The sequence below is a fragment of the Fistularia commersonii genome, chromosome 20, assembly GCF_037954325.1.
Source record: "Fistularia commersonii isolate RoL2024-O1a breed Wild chromosome 20, RoL_Fcom_v1.0, whole genome shotgun sequence".
In the NCBI taxonomy this organism is placed as follows: Eukaryota; Metazoa; Chordata; class Actinopteri; order Syngnathiformes; family Fistulariidae; genus Fistularia; species Fistularia commersonii.
In genome coordinates this window covers 11,696,270-11,708,269 of record NC_141303.1, presented here as the reverse complement: position 1 = coordinate 11,708,269, position 12,000 = coordinate 11,696,270, and the positions used below count along the sequence as shown (strand labels likewise).

At 43.6% G+C, this 12,000-nt stretch overlaps 2 protein-coding genes across 3 annotated transcripts in view; one reads left to right on the top strand and one right to left on the bottom strand.

The window, feature by feature from the left end:
- On the top strand, window positions 1–9,488 carry LOC147222952 (synaptotagmin-14-like). Its single transcript, XM_086167278.1, has 8 exons — window positions 1–54; window positions 779–1,741; window positions 1,915–2,028; window positions 3,076–3,335; window positions 3,582–4,019; window positions 4,616–4,796; window positions 5,142–5,198; window positions 6,817–9,488. The coding sequence occupies exons 2-8, from the start codon at window positions 817–819 to the stop codon at window positions 7,131–7,133; spliced, it is 2,292 nt and encodes a 763-aa protein (XP_086023404.1). The 5' UTR covers window positions 1–54; window positions 779–816; the 3' UTR covers window positions 7,134–9,488.
- The window catches only part of extl3 (exostosin-like glycosyltransferase 3), a 32,133-nt gene continuing 28,824 nt past the window's right edge, over window positions 8,692–12,000 (bottom strand). For both annotated transcript variants that reach the window (XM_086167270.1, XM_086167271.1), the window contains exon 7: window positions 8,692–11,605. In XM_086167270.1, the coding sequence (XP_086023396.1) occupies window positions 11,396–11,605 (210 nt within the window). In that variant the 3' untranslated portion in view covers window positions 8,692–11,395. The remainder of the gene's footprint in view (window positions 11,606–12,000) is intronic.

The window sequence follows — 12,000 nt, the reverse complement described above, 5'->3', positions numbered from 1 at the left end:
TGGAGAACCCCGACGATCTGTCACATCTCAGTGGTTACAACAACAGCCAGCCAGGTACTAAACCGGTATACCGACCATTTTTCCACAGTGGCTAAATTTGCACTCATCACACATTAGGAGTAGTTTGGAGGTGTTCTAGGGAAATAATACATCTATCAAACCCAGGTATATTCAACAGTTGTTGATGTGTATGAACATGAGACAATGACAGTTTTCCTTTAACAGCTTGTGATCCAGTCTTGTTTCAAAAGTTGCAGTTGTTCCGGTGAAGCTTCTTTATCTCCTGCTCGACCAGCCACGCAGTGCAAATGATTTGTTTTGCACTGCGTCTTAACCGTTAGACAGAGATGAGTCTTTCAAGCAGTTTTACAAGATTTTATACAAATTCAGTAATTTCCTCAAACAGCTACTTTTTGTAATGGCTTTGTAACTGTGTTGTTTTCGGACGCCTGTTACTTTGAGAATACTGTCGGCCAGTAAAAACGCAGAAGAATATGTTTCAAATCAAATACAGGATCATTAATTTAATCTTTTAACTGAAATTGTATTGACATTTTGAAAAGAAGATAAAATTCACATAGTGCAGCTTATGTGATAGATGGTTGATTAGAAAATATGACTAAAATATAAAAAAATAATTTGAATACAACCCGAATGCAAAAACACAGTTTGAGAGTGTATATCGTAATCTTTAGCGTACCCATATGTGTGTAAACATTGGTCTCACTCACTTCATTGGTGCCAACACACCCTGCTAACAACCACATGTCCATGTCAGTGCTAGCCTAGCGATCACCGTGGTAACAGGCTCTCCAGATGGCTTTCTTCAAAAGCTTCCAGCAGAACCTCCCTTCTGTCAACATTTCCTCAATCTTGGACTCGGTCAGCAGTCGGGTGGACAACCTGGCTACCGCCGTCAGCGACGTCACTTACGCTGTCAGCGATCAGCTGACAGAGCAGGTCACCACCATCATCAGCAAGGTTCAGGAGGAGGAAGACCTGGAAAAACGCAACAGCCACGAGTCAGGTCTGACTCCCATCGCACAGGAAAGGAAGGCCAGCACTAAAATCACATGGCAAATGAACAGAGATTCAGAAACTGGAAATACGAGCTTAAAGAGCAACCATTGCGACGATGCAGCGGAGGCCGAGGGCGCCCAGAGTCAGCTGCAGTGGGAGTGGAGGGATGGGTGCTGGAGAGTTAGAAAGACAGAAGCTCAGTTAGCAGAGGAAGAGAGGAAAAAGACAGAGGAGAGGGAGCTGGAGGAAAAGAGAGAGCAGAGGAGGAGGGAAAGGAGAGAGAAACGTCGAGAGAAAGAGGCCAAGAGAGACATGGCGGCCTCCCAGGAAGTGCAGGAGGAAGCCCAGGGAGGCGCGGCGGACGACACGGAGGCAGGAGACAGGGAGGAAGGTGAGAGCCGAGAGCGGCCTCCTGCCCGGCAGGGACAGGAGGAGTGCAATGAGCCCCTTCAGCGGACAGACACGGAAACTAGCGGCCGTATATCGAAGACGGAACTACGGGAGGACGAGGGAGAAGCTCACGAGCGAGAGAGCCTGGAGGGAGGAGGTGACGATGAGGAAGAAGACGAGATTTCTAAATCGTCCACGGAATCAAAAAAGAAGTCACAAGTGAAGAAAGGAAAAGGCGCGAAGGAAGCGTCAAGGAAATCAGACAAAGCTTCAGGGACGGAGAAGAAGAAGAGAGGCAGAAAGAGCAAAAAGAAAAAGAAAGGAACCCAAGGTTAGATGGTGTGCACCCTCTCTCTCTCTCACCGCCACTCTTTGGGTTTCCTCTGCCCTTTTTGTTATCCAGATTTCCTTTCTCCATTTCATTTCCCCGAGCGTGACTTCGTGGCCACTGCTACTCACTTCCTTAGATACATTTTTGAATGGGCATCCATGTGTTCTCTCCAGAGGGCGCTTTATCGGACAGCGAGGAGGACCGAGGTCCCGAGGCTGCAGCTGGCTGGAGCGGCAAACAGCCGGCGGAGCAGGGAGGATACAGCAGTGAGGCTTCCAGTGAGCAGGGTGAGTGGGGTCACATGTTGTCTTAAAAATATTCATTGAAAAATGAAATTCAATATGAGTGAAAAAAAATTCAGCTGTACTCAATAAAAACAACTGCCTGAGTTGTGAGGGATAAAATGTATGGACTTGCTGAAGTTCCGTCAACTGTGTCAATAAACTGTGTCAACTGTGTCAGGATAAATTGAATAAAGTGTATTTTTGATGACACCAGAACAGAATCTGTTCTCACCTTAAAAAGTGGTTGGGCGTATTTCCTTGAATTAAAAATACAACTTTTCATTGCCTTCATCGGTAAATGGTAAAATAATGCAGGTTCGAAGTACTTTATATTATCGTGCTGCGTGATGGTAAATGGTCAAAGCCACGTGATAGTTAAGCAGAATGCCAGCCAATTATGTTGACTTCCATTTGGTAATAAATTTATTGTAAACACTGAGGTATTAGAAGAGACGGGCCAAGGATTCAAAATCATTCTTGGCTTATTTGTGATTCCTGTATGTTCATGTCAGAATGATCATGCTGGATTCACAGGTATTCTTATTTCTTATTTGTCCAAAAAAGGTTGTGGGTTATATTGGTGTCAAAATAAATTTCATATATTTATTCATATTCATATTTATTCATATTTCATATATATCTAATGAGAATGAGAATGAGAGAGAATGAGAACAACTTTATTTATCCCGAAGGAAATTGTTGTGCCAGAGTTTCAAGCAAAAACATAACAGTAATCGATAATAGTAGGAAGGAGGAAGAATAAGAAATACAATGGAATATAAATTAACTGTTTTAAGGTCTTAACTACATATAATATATAATATATTTCATTTATATTTCATTGTATTTCTTATTCTCCCTCCTGTTATGTTTTTGCTTGAAACTCTGGTACAACAATTTCCTTCGGGATAAATAAAGTTGTTCTCATCTCATCTCATCTCATCTCTTCTCATCTCATCTCATCTCAAATGGCGCTGATTTTTCCAATTAAATTGCTTATCATGCCTCCGTCAAGTGTCACTTCTTTTTCCATCCTCGGCGTGACAGCAGGCGGCAGCATCCAGAGGATCAAGAAAAATTCCCCTTTCAATGAGCTCCAGCCGCCTCCGTACCAGGACAGGAGTTTGGACGCACGCGTGGCTTCTGGCTCGCGTGAAGAGCAGGCGGTCCAGAGGAACTCGTCCCCCCCTCAGCACAGCAGCTTCCACGGTTCCAGTGAGGCCAGTGTGGACCAAGACACCGAGAGCTACCTCAACAAATGTGGCGAGGAGGACATACCCAGCGACAGCACTGCGGTGCTGGGCCCGGAGGTGAGGGTATTTTTCTATTTATCGTTCCGAGTCTTCAAAAAGTTCGCTTTTGTGATGATTTGTTGAGATTTGAATTGGTGGGACCAAGACGTCGGAAAAACTCCCGCTTGTCTTGTTCAGGTCCAGAGGTGTGTCGAAAGTTTAGACAGGAAAATGAGTTCACGTGCGGTGAATAGAAGTTTGGCAGTTTGATTATTTGATGGCCCGTCGGGACCTTTTCATTTCTCCTCTCGCTCTTTCACTCAGGACAGTTCAGGTCTTCAGCTGGCTACGGCTTACGAGCCGGAGCCACTCGCCAAATACGGTACCCTGGACGTTGCCTTCGAGTACGACTCCGGCGAGCAGTGGTTGGCCGTCACGGTCACCGCAGCGACCGACATCCCCGCCCTCAAACAGACGGGGAACATCTCATGGCAGGTGCACTTAGTCCTGCTGCCCACCAAAAAGCAAAGGGCAAAGACGGGCGTCCAGAAGGGGCCGTGTCCCGTCTTCACCGAAACCTTCAAATTCTCCAGGGTTGAGCAGGAGGCCCTGGGGGACTACGCCGTTCGCTTCCGTCTGTACAGTATCAGGCGCATGAAGAAAGAGAAAGTCCTGGGAGAGAAGGTTTTCTACCTGACGAAGCTCAACTTGCAGGGCAGAATTGCTCTACCCGTCACCCTGGAGCCGGGCTCCGAGCTGACGGTGAGAGCACTTCCTGCCTTCCTGATCTGCTCACTGCACATCTGATTGTATACGGTTCTTCTAATCTAATATTACAGTTAATTTCTGGGTCTGTTCTATATTAGAAAACAGTGCAAACACTTTAGAGCCGTAATTGCTAACTAATGTTTTCTTCTTTTCCCCGCTCTAACTACACTGCTCAAAAAAATAAAGGGAACACTTAAAAAACACATCCTAGATCTAAATGAATGAAATATTCTTATGAAATACTTTGCTCTTTACACAGTTGAATGTGCTGACAACAAAATCACGCAAAAATGATCAATGGAAATCAATTGTATCAACCCATGGAGGTCTGGATTAGGAATCACACTCAAAATTAAAGTGTAAAAACAAACTCCAGGCTGATCCAACTTTGATGTAATGTCCTTAAAACAAGTCAAAATGAATCTGTGTTGCTTCCTGAGTGGACACTATGATTTCACAGAAGTGTGATTGACTTGGAGTTACATTGTGTTGTTCGAGTGTTCCCTTTATTTTTTTGTGCAGTATATTTACAATCCCTGTATAGAATTTAGTCATCCGAGGGTCGCCCTCCTTTTGCTTGCCCTCCTCAGGGTTGTGGTTCTGTGGTGAGCGTGTCCCGTAGCGCTGGCGCTTTGTCTTACCGCTCCACAGAGGACACCACCGTTCCGGAGATCCTCCTGGGCCTCATATACAACTCCGCCACGGGGCGCTTATCGGCCGAGGTCATCCAGGGAAGTCACTTCAAAACCCCGGCGTCTGATAAACCCGTCAGTAAGTAAAAGAGCCGGGATATTATGGGCTGCGGACTCTTGGGGTTTAGTGGCAAGGGAGGCGGTCCCGAGGGAGAAGTCCTTCTCTGCATCTAAATGTTTCCTCGCATTGCTGCTCAGTTTACCGCTAATGTTGAAATAACGGTTTGCAGATTGATTACTTTGCTATTTCTTTAATTGAATTTCGGTGCTACAAAGCTCATGGCTCCCCACGGGGATGGAAACATCTTGATTCTAATTTTCAGATGCTGCAGGATCTCTGATTTGTATCAGCCCTCATTTTTCAACCTCTGACTGTCTCCCCTCTTTCCCTCCAAACTTGTGTGCTGTGGTGTGTTTGTTACAGATGGCCTGTTTTGTTGTATAAAACATTTCGTAGGCGGACAGCTTTATATCATGAGAGGTGAGCCAGCAGCAAACTCCTCGACACAAATCCATGACCACTGAGCCTCATCCTGCACACTGCTTTTAAAACAAGTATTTTTAAAACTATTTTGGTCATTCTTGTAAAAGATTTATCCTCTTGGGTTCATCGGTTTGCAGTTAGAATCGAGGTCTCTCTCACACACATACATGCACGCACAAATCAGTAAATTACCAAATCACCAAATTACTATTTCTGCGTCTGTTTTTGAAATCTAGAAATCACACAAAAGCAATTATAAATAAACAAGTCTTTGGCTTTATTCCCTTGAATTATGGTGATTTTGAAGTGATACATTTTGGAATAATAACCTCCAAATCACAGTTTCCTTTAAATATTCAGTCTCGTCAAATAAGATTTTATTTATTTAGAAACAAATCAATGCGGGCCGCCTTCTGTCTCGACTGGTCCGGGTAGAAAGTGAACGAGAGAGATGAACAGAGATATAGAAAGCAATAGCGTGATAGAAAAAGAGGGTAGTAGTAGTTTATAGTTTATTTTTATTTCTAATTCTGCCTTTCTTTTATTATTTATTACTGTTATATTTTCTGTAACTCTGGCACAGCAATTTCCTTCGGGATTAATAAAGTTGTTCTTATTCTTATTCTTATTCTTATTCTTATTCTTAGTATGATGGGGTTGCGAGTGATAGGCATGATTGATATCATACTACCGATATCAGCAGCATCGAGAGTTACATGGTTATTTCTGGAATGATACAATAACAGCTGCGGTAGATCAAGCCATGCCACCCAGGAACCTGCAAAGTTAGGCAGCCTAAGGAAGGAGGCTACTATTATGCATTGATGATGGGACATGAGTGCAGTCAAAATGGGAAAAGTGACAAGAATGACAGAAGTGCATTGTGGGACTTCACTCAGCATAGTAAACCTATGGCAGAGCTAATTATAAGCTTCATAAAGGTTTGAATCAGATTGGAAGATTGTGCCACAAAAGAAGAGCTAGGTAACCGAATGCTTTGGCCCCGTTCTGCTTTCGGATGCTCTCAGGGATCACAAGTAGCCCTCTGTCTATGGGTGGTGGGGTTCCAAGAGTTCTCTGAGAAAAGTTGGTTCCTAATGATAGGTGCTAAATACTATTCTGAATTGTACAGGGGCCCGGTGCAAAGACAGACAGAACTGGGGAGACATGATCCCTCATTCTAGTTCTTGTTAGAACATGTGCAGCAAGCTGCAGTCTGCATGAGTTGAAACGTCTGTAACCACTTATTAGGGCAGAAAGAGTACCAATAATCCAAGGCAGTCCTTGATTTATCTTTTTTATATTATTCAATGACAAATCCTGGTCAAAGATAACTCCAAGGGGTCTAATGGTGGTGCTGCAGGCACCATTTGAGGTAGTGACTGCATGATAAAATATGGTGTTAAATCTTGAAAGAATCTTCCACAGAAGTCTATGTTTAGAAAATGTCATAAAGAATCTCCATGAGCCTAACTTTGATAAAATAAACTCACAGAGCTGGAATGTGAAGGACATCAGGGTTATCTGCTGCATTGCATGCATACCCATTGCAACACTCTCCTCTTTCCACTTGATGGCACTCCCTCACCCACCCTCTGTCCTGTCCCTCCTTCAGACACCTATGTGAAGCTGACGATGTTGGACTCCAAGGGGAAAGAGATGTGGAAGTGTCGGACAGCGGTGTGCCGCGGGCAACCCAATCCCACCTACAAGGAGACGTTCATGTTCCAGGTGGCGCTGTTCCAGCTGTCCGAGGTGTCGCTGGTGGTGTCGGTCTTCTGCTGCCGGAGCAGCATCAGGCCCAGGGAGAGGCTAGGCTGGGTCTCCCTGGGCCTCAACAGCACCAGCGAGGAGCAGCAGGCCCACTGGTCCGAGATGAAGGAGGCGGAGGGGCAGCAGGTCTGCCACTGGCACACACTCAGCGACACTTAAGAGGAATATTCAGATTCCAGATTACGGTTTCAGAGTCACTTTGTGAGACGCGAGTGCACTGGATGCACATGAGACAGACACGGGGTTCCCAGTCCTCACTGCCAGAGACTGACAAACCACACAGTTGGCCGGTGGAGATATACTCTCCGGCTCCGGCTCCAGTTGTGTGTCTGGTAGAGAGAAAAGTCGTGATATTATAAAGACTGAAGCTTCCAAAAAAAACAGAACGAACAGTTGGTCTTCCTGTGATTTTGCCTCCAGCAGCTGCATGTGTATTAACTGTTTACCGGACATAACAAAGAGATCCTGGATTGAAGGAGACTCTCTTCCATCTCCCGACCTCGGACCAAAGTACTCGGGCCAGGACAAATGGGCTGCTCCGTCTCCCCTGGGCTTCCTGCGTTGCCACCAGCACACCCAGCATCAGTCGCGGCGGGTGAAAACCAGAATGCAATGAAGTCCTCTAACATGCTGCAAACTGTGCTTTTGTTTACACACACAAGACATTATTATGCAAGATCACATCACTGTCATTCATCTATTAACAGTTTTAAGGGCGATTCCAGGTTACAAAGACAATTTTTTTCCTTTCTGCCGTGCTCTTCCATTACCCCTCGACACTTTTCGCGTGATGCAACTTCAAACGTGAGGACTGAAACTCGGACTATTGCCTCCCGGGTACCTCGTGGAATTGGACTCAGCTCAGCATGCCACTGAAAAAAGGAATATGCAAAAGTCTGGCGTGCCCTAATGAACCCCGCTGCCTCCGGTGGAAGATAGGCTCACCTCTGTGATTGCTAATTGCTAATTCTCATTTTAAGTGATTTAGTGACACAAAATAAACAGTAAGAGCAGATGTAGAAATAACCCTGTTGTCTACATCTGGAACAAATCCAAAGCTAACCCATTAGAGAGGGGGAAAGCAGAAGGCCTACTTCAGTTGTTAACTGAACTCCTCTGCCTGGAAGGATCATAGAGGGCCGTCTTGTCCGAGTGATTTCACAGCCTCGTCTGTGACTGAATAATGATGGTGGTGAATTATTTTCTGGGATGCAATTCACCCCCGTGGGTGCAAAAGATTTTCAGATCGCAGAAGATGGAAGAACAGCCACAAGAGCTGACAGACATGCCAGTCAGCTTTGTACTAACATTCACTATGTAATCCCATAAGTTTGCAGTTCAGACATTTTGATGGAAAAAGATCTGATGGATGCCAAGCATGTCATTCAGAATATGGCATTGAAACACTGATATTGTGTTGTTTTTAAGTTGTATTGTCAGATAACCAGTCTGAAGTCTTCCAAATATCCAAATGTTAGTACCCGCTCAAAGCATTACATTATTTATTCCGATGATAGATTTAAAGGTAGCCGTCAATTTATGGTAAACTGGAGTGTCTCCCGCTGTGGTGACAATTCAGCTCCAGTCTCATGACATTTAAATGAGTCGGATTGTAGAGCCAGTGTTCATGTCGATCTGGATCTAGGAGTTAATTAGCCCTTTAGGGGAAACAGGAACATGTTCTAGAATAGAAAGAACGGGGACATACGTCAGATCATTTTTAAACAATGTTCTATTTATTTTCATTTATCACAGTCTGCCGCTGTCATCATCAGTCATAACTCTGGTTCAGCATGAACGGCACATGAAGGCGCTGCCTCACCCACACTTGAGGATCTGACTCAGGAGCACATAGTTTCACAAATTCTTTTACCTCGCAGAAAGACCTCGGCATTTAAGGGCCATGGAAAACCAGCTGTGCCACTTCACACAGAGGCTGGAGGGCAGTTCCTAGAGAACTGGGAGTTCAACTCCAAAATACAAGCTAAAGCTATGTGTACTCTGGAAGAGGCTTTGAGTCAAGCAGTAATTCTAAAGCTCTAATTTCATTGTAGTCATGGAAGAGAGAGCATTGGAATCAGGTGGTTTACTCAACACAGACACATTACAACATTGTAATAAAGGAATCCCGCTCCTCAAATATTCATCAGGTTACATCTCCAATGCTTCCTTAATTTGACTCGAAGGAGTAGTGGCCACCGGGAGCAGGGAGAGATCTGGCTTCTGAAATCAGTAAGACCAAGCGATGACATGCCTGTTTATAGGCCAACCTTCTTGCCGTCTAAAAACACACATCGCCTCGTTGCTGCAAATGAGTTAAAATCCCTTGCTCAAGAAGAAAGTGGCAAAAGCTAGTTTTCCTTAACATTTTAAAAATAATGCCAATGGCTCAATCAGACTGGACCATTCTGTTAGACATGATCAACTACAATGTCCTATCTTTTTATTGCATGTGTCATTATCAATTAAAAAAAATCTTTTTCAATAATATATTCAATAAATATACACAAACTATTTACCTATGAGTTGTTTTTTTTCCCATAAAAGCATCTTCACAGAATAATGCTATCTGACTGTTTATTAAAAATGGATCTGTTTTGTTTTAGGTTACAGGAATTCACTGTCGGGGTCAAATAAATGACTTTGGATAAGATATGATAGATGGGTCAGGGTCCTGGTGGAGTACCATGCAGAATGGATGAGGGCGTAACCCGACTGCATCCCCTTTGACAAGCATTTACACTGCGCACCCTGTGTGGCCGACGTCGTACCTAAGCGTCCCACATCGTACCTATTTGGCAAAGAAACATTCATTAAGAAATTGTAAAAAAAACAAAAAAATTAAAGTGGAATCAATGCAGTGACGGTTCAAAGTGACATTTATGTGTGTGTTTGGAAGGTTTTATACAGAAGGGCGGATGCAGTAGATGAAGCCAGTTTCACAATGCTAGCCTCGGTGCTTAATTCTGATTCACTTCTCGGATCTTTGATGTTATTGTTTAGCTCTAAACATTACTTTTGAAAATGGGGTCAGAATTGTGTGTGAAGTGGTCGCAGACCTGACATTTGAAATATCCGGACATGCTCAAAATTAAAGAATAACATAGCATCACATGGTGGTGTTTCTGACCATGTCTTTTTGAGTCTTAAGATTCGACATAATCAAATAATGATTATAATCTAAGAAAAACAGACCTTTGAAAGTGAGAAAGAAGTCAGGGTAGCCTCAAAAAGTGTTTTTTTTTTTCCTGTAGCGTCATACACCATGTTTCCCAAAAACATCCAGAGGCAGTCTTTACCTGTAGTATCTCACTGCCCCGATGCTGTTAAAGAGTCGAAGGGATCAGAAATGGACCACTTTTGCCTGTACTGTGTGAACATAGTGCAACACTCCTCTTCAAAAGCCACAAAGCCTCTATTTTAAACTGACATTTTGTTAGGATACTGCTAAAGTTGGTGGACGTCAGAGGAGACACTCAATGTAATTGCGACCTTTCTGTATTTGGCGATTCTGATTTCTTTGCGCTGCACGAAGGGACACTGATTAGTAGATATTATGACACTTAAAACATAACTACTTTGACTTCTGACGAAATACAAATACTAGTAAACACCAGAGAGCAATAAAAACTTTGAAAACACAGAGGGTGGAGTGACTGTTAGCATCACAAAATGGTAGCTGGTTTTCATGATAAATTTGAGGCATTTATGGTGACTGCTGAAAAGAATCCATTCATAGTATGTTACATGATGTGACTGGGCCGACCCGCTCCAGCTGAGGTCCTGTCTCGCGTTCAGACTGACAAGTCTGTGTCTGATCTGAAAATTCTCAACCCCATATACATTTATACATCATTTAAAAAAAAAATGACCATCAGTGCTTCTCTGACACACATGTACAAGAAGTACAATTTGTAACATGTAAATGAAATAAACCCCCCAAAAAATAAGCGCAGGGGCAACTGCGTTCTGTCACCCTTTCTGCTCTCCCACCCAAATGGTCACTGGCTGCCGTTAGTAATGCAGTGTAACAGTCAGTCAGTCAGTGACTGCGCATTCGGTGGAGTACTTCATAGGAGAGTGTCTATACACTGTGTACAACTTCTTTCCCCAGCAGGCTGTTAAAGAGGTGCAAATAAAATCTGTAGTGGTTGATGATGCATGAATAAAAAGGAAAAGCAACATCCACTGAAAAGGCTTTTTTTTTTTTTGTTGGCAGTGGTTCCTTTCAACACAAACAGTTGATGTTTAGATCAACCAGCGTATGTTTGTCTCCAAATCTTCACTTCTGCTTATTAATTGGACCGTCCATCCAACCATCTATCCACCCAGCCATCTTTCACCACTGCTCAGTAGGTGCTGCTGCTCTCTGAAAATACTCCCTCTGCTTTTGGCTTCTGGCCGGGCCACGCAGCCTGATGCTAGATGAACTTAAAGCACTTGGTTTTGTCGTGCGGCAAGCGAGTCTTAAACAGCACCGAGTCCACGCGGAATTGTGTGTAGAGCAGGGGCATGTAGCCGTACACCTTGACAAAGAAATTGATGCACTTGTGACGCTCATGGAAATGTGAGTCATCGTGTGAGAGGGCCTGAGGGCAGCCGGGGCAGCGAAATGTCCAGCGAGATGTTACCTATGATGGAAAAAGAAAACAATCAATCTCTCAGCCTGACACCCCTTCCACACATTTGATTTACTTGATAAAGATAAGGTAATGCACAGATGGTAAGCCAACAAAATAAGAAAGGGAACTATTTCTTTTTCTTATGTCTTATTTAAACAAAAAGTCAAATATGACCTCTTAAGATTTAGGCCTCCGCTTTGAGACATGCAAAAAGTAACATTTAAAAGGCATCAAAACAGCAAACAATTGTCAAGAAAAACACTCCATCTAAGCTGTCCTCAGGTCTCCTTTGAATAGTAACATCCCAATAAATAAAAGTCAACTTAAACAGAGGGCTGCAAGGACATTTCTGTTCCAACAGTTTCCCCGGCTCAATATCTGTAATTATTTGTCTAGACATAAAT